This window comes from Entamoeba invadens (assembly GCF_000330505.1).
Source record: "Entamoeba invadens IP1 unplaced genomic scaffold scaff_1105074726079, whole genome shotgun sequence".
In the NCBI taxonomy this organism is placed as follows: domain Eukaryota; phylum Evosea; order Mastigamoebida; family Endamoebidae; genus Entamoeba; species Entamoeba invadens.
Genome location: NW_004191893.1, coordinates 201,838 through 210,569, shown reverse-complemented (window position 1 = coordinate 210,569; position 8,732 = coordinate 201,838). Strand labels below are relative to the sequence as shown.

The 8,732-nt window shown below is 38.9% G+C and overlaps 6 protein-coding genes across 6 annotated transcripts; 3 read left to right on the top strand and 3 right to left on the bottom strand.

The window, feature by feature from the left end:
* Window positions 1-68: 68 nt before the first annotated feature.
* EIN_033810 (guanine nucleotide exchange factor, putative) lies at window positions 69-1,370 on the top strand (the record flags this gene model as incomplete). Its single annotated transcript, XM_004185788.1, has 2 exons — window positions 69-238; window positions 314-1,370. The coding sequence occupies 2 exons, from the start codon at window positions 69-71 to the stop codon at window positions 1,368-1,370; spliced, it is 1,227 nt and encodes a 408-aa protein (XP_004185836.1).
* A 70-nt stretch (window positions 1,371-1,440) lies between these two features.
* Window positions 1,441-3,228, bottom strand: EIN_033800 (gcn4-complementing protein, putative; the record flags this gene model as incomplete). The annotated part of the gene is made up of 1 exon (XM_004185787.1): window positions 1,441-3,228. One exon carries the CDS (start codon window positions 3,226-3,228, stop codon window positions 1,441-1,443), a length of 1,788 nt encoding a protein of 595 aa, XP_004185835.1.
* A 490-nt stretch (window positions 3,229-3,718) lies between these two features.
* EIN_033790 (hypothetical protein) lies at window positions 3,719-4,213 on the top strand (the record flags this gene model as incomplete). Its single annotated transcript, XM_004185786.1, has 1 exon — window positions 3,719-4,213. One exon carries the CDS (start codon window positions 3,719-3,721, stop codon window positions 4,211-4,213), a length of 495 nt encoding a protein of 164 aa, XP_004185834.1.
* Window positions 4,214-4,666: 453 nt separating this feature from the next.
* EIN_033780 (hypothetical protein) lies at window positions 4,667-6,197 on the bottom strand (the record flags this gene model as incomplete). The annotated part of the gene is made up of 2 exons (XM_004185785.1): window positions 4,667-4,791; window positions 4,832-6,197. The coding sequence occupies 2 exons, from the start codon at window positions 6,195-6,197 to the stop codon at window positions 4,667-4,669; spliced, it is 1,491 nt and encodes a 496-aa protein (XP_004185833.1).
* Window positions 6,198-6,405: 208 nt separating this feature from the next.
* EIN_033770 (hypothetical protein) lies at window positions 6,406-7,275 on the bottom strand (the record flags this gene model as incomplete). Its single annotated transcript, XM_004185784.1, has 2 exons — window positions 6,406-6,776; window positions 6,828-7,275. The coding sequence occupies 2 exons, from the start codon at window positions 7,273-7,275 to the stop codon at window positions 6,406-6,408; spliced, it is 819 nt and encodes a 272-aa protein (XP_004185832.1).
* A 334-nt stretch (window positions 7,276-7,609) lies between these two features.
* Window positions 7,610-8,732, top strand: EIN_033760 (DNA mismatch repair protein mutS; the record flags this gene model as incomplete). The annotated part of the gene is made up of 1 exon (XM_004185783.1): window positions 7,610-8,732. A coding segment is annotated over one exon (1,123 nt), but the record flags the coding sequence as incomplete, so codon positions are not given.

The window sequence follows — 8,732 nt, the reverse complement described above, 5'->3', positions numbered from 1 at the left end:
AATGCCCATTTGATGTGACTGACTTGTTGCAACCTCCGGTACAGTTTATTGCGAAATACAACAAACCGATGAAAATTGGAAATTACGAGAAAGCAGTTGCTTATGTGTTATACTCGTTTCAGAAAAACACCGCAGCCTCCATACTATTAAGGTGCGCAAGAGCATTGAAAAATAAAGTCGATAAAAAGAAGTATTTATATTGTGGCAATGTCGTGAAGGAATTCATAACAACAGAACAGTTTGCTGGTTTTGTATTGTTAATAATATTTATTATTATAAATAACATCCATTGGAAATCATTGCTCACAAATAGGACTTACTGTGAACAATTGAGTGTTATTGAAAACATCATTCGCCAACCACTTCTACAACTCCAACAACCTATATTAACTTACGACCAAATACGACTCTTATTTAGTTCTATTACTGTTATCTACGGCGTTAACAAAGCTTTATTTAATAACTTACAAGAGAAGCTCTCTGTGTATACACAAAATTCTCGATTTGGAAAAACAATATTGACCTTCACACCATACCTTAAGTTATACAGCCAATATTGCCAAATATTTCCTCAAATATCGGACTTGACGGTGACACTAAAAGCTCCCCACCCGTTTTCTATCTTCTTTAAAACTCAAATGAAAAGCGCACCACAACACCTTCAACGATTCGACTTGGGGTCTCTTTTGATTACCCCAATACAAAGACTCCCACGATACAGACTCTTACTCAAAGACCTCTTGAAGCATCTCTCTGATAAGGACTTGGACTTCCCAGACGTAAAAAAGTCTCTCGAAGAAATCGAGAAGGTGACACTGTTCGTTAACACACAATCGAAGAAACAAGAAAACAACGAGAAGGTCGTCCAATTACAAACAAATGTTCGGTACCTTCCACCAACACTTCTTCTATTGCAACCGGGTCGAGAGATGGTCGACAGCACTACCGCTACTCTTACTGAAAAAATGGTGAACTTGACAGATAATGGGCGAGTAGTGAAAACGATGCATTCAGAAGAGTTCAACGCCATATTAGAAAAAGGGGAAACTCTGAATAAGAATTTGACTGTGGAAGGGTTTGAAAGGAGTTCACAAGTCGAGGTGATTCTTTTCACCGACATGATCCTCTTTTTAGAGCACTCTAAAAATATATTTGGTGGGGAGGTTATCACATATAAGCAGCATTTCCTCATCGAGAAAGCGAAGTTGTTTATGGTAGGTAAGCAAATTCACATTGGAGATAACAATACGACGATCAGAATCGAATTTGAAGACTCGGACAAGTGGTATGACAAACTTAAAGGGGTGTTTTCAAGCTGCCATACAACTATGGAGAACCTTTTGAAGAGAAGAAGCGTCATCCACCTCTAGCTTTTCACTATATTTATTGCAGCAGTTATGATTTTATTATTCCGTTGACAACACAAGAGATAATTGAAATTCATTTGCTTCGCGAAACTATCGTCGATAAATACTTCTCATCGATGTCTTCGATCATCGGCGACAATTCGGAACGACTAAAATGTCCAAGCATTTTTACACCAAGCTCAAAGCCTTCGTCATTTGCAAGGTCCACTGCTGTCTTCTCCTCTTTGTTTTTAATATTCAAATTTGGTGAGTACTTCATTAGAAGAGAAGTCATTCGTTCATTCTTTTTTATAATAGCAATGTGTAATGCAGTGTTCAGATCTCCATCTTGTTGATCCACAGAAACGCCATGTAAGAGTAACAAAGTCATTACACTGACATCCTCTTGTTTCGCAGCCAACACCAAAAATCCACTCGGTACTTTGTCGACCCCACACACACAAATTGCTGTCATGATACCTCTCAGGTTCTTGTTTGTAAGTTCGTTTATAACATTCACATTACAACTCTTTCTCATGAACTTCCTTTCAATGTACTTCTCTCTGATAGCCGTGTACCTCTCGGAACCACTCGCATTCTGCGATACTAAGACGCCAGGCTTCTGCAATTGATATATCGAGTTAATATACGTGTTCCCAAGATTCTTAACTACATCAATCGAGTCTCCTTCAAGTCTATCCATCATCAACGACTTCACACGTGACACTCTGACGCCGAGACTTCGATGTGCTCCACAACATTCTAAACATATCAAGACCCCTAATGTAAGAGAAACCCACTCGGGGTCTGCCTTCCCACACTCCGCACACTTCTCGTTCCCTGATATTGCCCACAACATCTTCGTCACTTCGAGCGGATTAACCCCCGTCAATGGGCTGATTTGGATCTCTTGGTAATGCTCTGCGTCATTTTTGATTGCGTCCATGAGTGTTATCCACTTCATCATCTCATCAAATGAGACTGTCGAGATGAGTGAAGAAGACGCTGGAGTTATTAACTCGAATGTGTGGTTGTCGAGTTGTGGCTTTGCGAGTGAAGTGAGTACATCTGTCACCACGAACTCTCCAACCTTTTTATTGACCGCCATGAGTGTCTTTCCTTTCATAAAGAAGTAGTTTCTCCCATTTGGACACAAATTACCTTTAGCGAAGACAAGTCCACAGTTGGGTGGTGGAGTAAACAGTTGAAGTTTCTCTGATGGCTTTTTGAATACCATTTCTTGTGAAAATGAGATGGGGACGATAGTCTGTGCACACTGCGAATAACACTTTTCAAACGAGCGACAGAATTGAATGCCATTGGATTGAATCACTTGTCCTACATTCCATCGAACAACATTCATCTCGTCACAAAATTTGGCAGTCTCGCGTTGAATGTCGTTTTCGGAGATTTTTGCTTTCTCGTTCTGCGACGCTTTTGACTTCACAAGTTTTGAGAAATCGGTATCGAATGTCTTTGCTGCTTTCATATAGTTTTTGTCGAGCGTTTCAAACTGAGAAAGTTGCTTTGAAATGTCTATGTCCATTTGGATCTTCCAATCTATGACATTGCACAGAAACCTTCGTTGTATTTCGATGTTTTGTTTCTGTGGTTCGAAGATCTTCGAAAATGTTTGTGGCGATTCGGTGATGTCACTGAATGACAAGAACGTATCAAACACTTCCTGTAAAGCACCAAGATATTGCACACCAGTAGTTACTGCTTTGTTCAACGTCTGGGAGATCGTTTTTTGCGTTTTAAAGAGATTTGAGATATAGTCCCTCGTCGTGTGAATTTTACTTTGGAACGCCGGGTTGTGAATATCTACAGGCGCAGAGAAGTTGTAGAAACTCTGTCGGTCTGGTTGCTTGGTGAGCTTCATTTTTGTATTCTTTCTTCGTTTTTCTGACAAAAGTTGAATAACATTTTGAATCCCATTTCGCACTGTAAAACATTTTAATAACATTTCTAAAAAATGATATTGAATAACATTTTTATTTTATTGATTAAAAATTCATAAAAAAATCATAAAAAATAAAAAGAGAAAAATGAAAAGTGAGGAATTTTGAGGAAAAAAATTGGAATAAGAAAGTCGCATCCGATAAGTTCTTTTTAATGGCCTTTTTACTATACCAAAACAAAAAATGTATTATAAATACTAGTACATTATAAAGAGTCATTTTTTTCCTAAAAAGATAAAAAAAAAGAGAAAAAGGGTTTGGGGATATTGAATGTGTATAGTTGTCAATTTTTACCATTCCAATGGCATGTTGGCATCAAATCATACCAAAAATGAGTGAATGCCGAGATTGAAAGGAAGAACAAAAGAACAGATAAGCAAGGAGAAACTGATTAAATTAATAACAAAAAACATGCAGTCACAAGCAAGCATCACACAAGGAAGCGGAGTCAATTTGCGTAAGAGATTTTACGATGAAGGTCCCGCACCTTCGTTCGAGGCCTTCGAGCCAAAACGGGGATTCTTCTCAGGACTCTACCAAATGATTTTTCATCCAATCGACTTTTTCACACCAGAAGAGAAGAAGGTTGGCACAGTGACGTTAGAAGTCTTCGAGAGGAAGAGAGGTGGAATTGTAATTAAGGCGAAGGAGAACGGAAAGTCGACTTCTGAAACAAAGAAGTTTATGAATCAGTCCTCTGACTTCCAAAAAGACGTTGCAATTATCAACGAGAACATTAAGAGCATGCTCCAAGATATAGTCAAAACAACCTCTGTCGGACAAATCACAATGAGAAACGACGTTTCCGTTCTCAAGACGGCGTCGACTCTTCCTTTAATCAAACAAAAGACTGGAAATGTTGTTGTGACTCCAGAAGAACTTGTACCAAGAAACACCGTGGGATAGATTGATTCTGTGTTCGACTTTGTTTTCTAATTCATTATATTGAATCACTTATTTTTGGAATTCTATCACATCATACTCAAACCTCTGAATTATCTATAAATTATGACTCGTTGCTGCGAGCGTAAGAGACAACCAGCGTCTTTCCAAACCACTCCGATTTGTCCATGTTGTCGAGCGCCTCCTTTGCATCGTCTTCGTCATCAAAAAGGACAAACCCAAATCCCTTATTTACTCCGTCGTTTTTCGGAATATCAACACTAACAACATCACCAAAAGGGAGAAACGCCTCGAAAAGAAGTTGGTCATCAACACACTCACACAACCCACCAACGTACAGACGACGCTTGTCCATCTCCTTTTTCTGCTTTTTCAATTCTACAATTTCAAAAAAAAGATCAATAACATTTCAATAAATATTTTCAATAACATTTTAATAGCATGTTTCATACCACTTCAATTGGAGAAGTAGATGTAATTTCCATATTCATCAGCGTTTGTCCGCCTCTTGGGGAAGTACAACAGTGATATGGTGAACGCGTAAAGGTTTGAAATGAGGCAGATGTTCATGTGTGAGAGAGCTACACGTGAGTTGTTCTCATTGAATTGTAATAAACAAACAGGAGTATTGATTAGTGTCGAGGAAGAAAATGAGGAAGAGGAGGTGCATGATGAGCAAAATAGAAGTGAAGAGAGTAAACCAGAAGAATCGAGTTTTGTAGAGTGGGGAACGGACTTCTGGGTAGGCGAAAAGGATGTGCATCAAATTCCACCCGAAGAGAATGAACTGGATGAACTTAGAAAGTGCGTCGAACGTTATACCAATAGTCATTTCCTCTGTGATAGTAGCAAATGGGGATTTGTTTGATGCAAGGAAGTACATGAAGAAATAGACAATAAAAGATATAACAAACATTACTACCATGACACTCCTAACAGTCCACATAAAAATGTTTGGTTTCACGTCCAACGCCTTATATAACGTCAGTTCAATATGAAGTGCAATAAACACAACTAAAAACGCATTTGAAAACATCGAAAACCAGAGATCTGCCCCAGAGATCCAATCTGCGTTAAACCAATAGCGTAACACTTCAAATGGATTGTTGAAAAAGATCAGTAACCCTAAAAAGACTAAAATACTGATGTTCATGGGCAAACAATCGCCGATACTCTTCCGCTTTGTTTGAATGAAATAACAAATGAAATATCCAATACAGTACACTATAGAGAACACTTCAAACATAACTTTGTACGTCAGTTTAAAGGCTGTGTATCGCTCTTTACCTCTCATAGACTCCATCACTATTTTCGAATACCCCTGTGCATCAAAGATAAAGATGAACGCATACGAACTATTCCCAACATTTCGCAAAAAGATGATATCAAAATTGTAACACTCCCCCGCCATGAAAGAGCATTTTGTAGTGAAGCTGAGGTTCTCTGAGACCACTTCCATCGTATCCAAAAAGAGGATTTTACCTATTCCATTGATGGTTACTTGCTCGAGAGTGTTTCGCGTCATGTTAACTTTCACAAACGCCTTACATGACGTCGCCTGAAATTGGTTCCAATGTGTAATATTGAACTCGGGGTCTGTGAACGCAAAAACGTTTGATGGTATATCAGAGCTTTGTTCTGTTGAATCACTTGGTTCATCCGAGATGAATTCACTTTCCGTCTTGTTGGCGTGTGTGGAGTCTTTCTCCAATTTTTGGAAGATTTTTTCAATTTTTTTTGTGTCGTCTTGGTTAAACATGTGAGTGTTTTGCATATCCCCATACCCAACTGAAACTCCTGAAATTGAGGCTTTGTTGTCTTTAATGTCTGCTTCAATGGATGTTTTAATAGTGCCAACTTCCGTCGCCTCCATTCCTGAAAACACAAGCCCAACGATGATAGAGACAACCCACATGGCTACAAGCAAAGCCTTGAATATATTCCCGGCTTCATCAATCAAAAACCCATTCGTCTTCTCTTCCAGCATCTCCTTTCTTCTACCCAATTTTTTAGATTTCGTATAGTTCAATTGAATAGTTTACTTAACTTATTCTTTTAGTTCTATCCATTTTAATTATTTATCTATCTATTAATAGAAAATTAATAGGTTAGTAAACGACTAAATTATTTATTATCCCATCGTTATTATAAAGTAATAATACATTAACTATATGTTGGTAATAACAAAAGATCAATCACCGCTTTATGTAGTATTCGTTTCTCCTATCACCCTTCCTGTTCCCCATGATATACTCGTATGTGCCATCCTGATTGACGACGACTGTGGGCGGGATGTGTCTCACTGATATTCTACAGACTCCTTTATCTGAATCGAAAACAGCATGTTTCATCCAATATTCCATCCCCCAGTGGACTTCTTTGTTCTCCTTATTCTCTGGTGATGTCTTGAAACGTGACATTAACCCTTCTGCTGCCTTTCTGTCCGCTACAGAAACGATTTCGATTTTATAAACAGGGAGATATGCCTCAAACGCCGTTCTCGTTCCCATAAAATCCCTCATTTGTTTCTCTTGGAAATTTGTGATGACAAGCACATTCGTCTTGACTATCTGTGAGTCTCATTCAAACATTCACTTGAAATATGAAAATGACAAACGTTCGACTGTTTCTTTGTTATCAGCAAGTTTCACTCTAAAATCCTCTTTGGGCTGTTGTGGGCCGTCTTGTTCTCTTGTATACTGCTGCTCTCGCTGGTATTGCGGAGAGGCACTTCTTTGGTATTGTTGTTGGTATTGCATCTGCTCTCGTTGATACATTTGTTGATCTCTCTGTGCTTGCTGTTGTTGTGGGGGAAGACGTTGTAAGTGCACTCTGTCTTGTTGTTGGTACGGGGGATATGGTGGTTGTTGGTATTGCTGTCGTTGGTCTTGCCCGTACTGTGGGACGGGTGGGATTTGGTACTGTTGATTGCGCTGCTGGTTGTAATCTGGCTGTTGTTGGCGATACTCCTGTGGAAGACGAGGGGGGTATTCCGGTCGTTGAAAGTCTTGTGGACTACGTGGTTGAGGAGGGGGATAGTTTGGAGGTCCTCGATATCCACTCATATTGTTTGTTTTATTTAGTTTGGTTTTATTAATTATAAAATTTGTTTATTACAAATTGGAGTTATAATATTAATTATAATATAATAACTTTCATTTATGTATTAAAATATAATACATTTTAATCTATTAACGCAACTTCTTATTATTGTATTTTATTCATTAATTAAAAATATGATGTAAATTATATGAAATTTTTTCTTAGAAAATGAGATTTAATTTTTATTTCCTATTATTTATTATTTAATAAAGAAATATAAAAATAGAAACTTGAGAATAAAGATTGAATTGATGGAACGAAAGATAATTTGGGGGACCAAGTACCACAATAATTAAAATGAGTGATTTTAACCTGTCTCAGGATATAGATGGGTTCCTTCTTAGCAACACAACCCCACAAAACGCAAAAAGCTTTAATGTCTTAACAGTTAATTCGCCATTTACGTCGCCGACGTTAAGAAAACAAAAACTTGGGACTTCTGACATATTTGACTCATCAAATGCCCCCACACCAAAACAAACGTTCACAACTGACTTCACAAAAGGGCAATTCACCAGCCCACTCATTTCCAGTGGAATGCCCACGCCTGCCTCTGCGTTGGAAAAGACACCACTCCTTTCAAAGTTGTTACTCAACTCAAAACCACGACCAGTCCCAGCACAGTTGTCACCAGCCTTATTATGCAAAGACGTCTCAAAGTCGCAGCTCAGATTTTCACAAGACCCCAGCATTGATTCGTCGCAAAACGACGAGGTGGAAGTAACAGATAAAAAACCTCTTATCTCGGCCCAGTTACGTCTACCGAACAAACCCAACGAATTTGAACAGCCTGAACCACCGTCCACCTTCAGAGTGCTCTCGCTTAGTACAACGAACAACAGACTCGGAATCGCGACACTTGACATCGACGAAGGAAAATTGGAATTATCTTCTATGTTCTTAGACCCAGCTGAGTGCTCGACCTTGGACTGCTACCTATTTCAATCTTCCGCTTCTGTGGTAATAACGCACTCGAAAATACCACCAAATGTCCTTGCTCACCTTAAATCGAAAGACATTGAGTTGGAAATTTTGCCTTCTGCTGATTTTTCAGTGGATTCGTGTGTCCAAAACTTTAAGGCAATTCCACTCGGATTCGTGAAGAATCAACAAGACGAGAGGTCGCTTTTTATTTCTCTTGCGTCGTACATTTCGTTCGAGGAAAACAATGAGTTGACAAAGGCCGTTGGTGGGGTTCTGGCGTATTTCAGAAACTACATTGCAGCACAACCAGATGAACTCCGGAGAAATTACTCCATCAAAGACATCTCGACATTGCAGTGGGATAGGACTCTCTTGATTAACGAGCAATCGTTTTCTGCGCTTTACATTTTCAAAAAAGAGCAGCACCCAGACGTGCACAGCAAAGGAGGTTCTAAAGAAGGACTCAGTTTGTTTGGGTGCCTCAACAAATGTATAC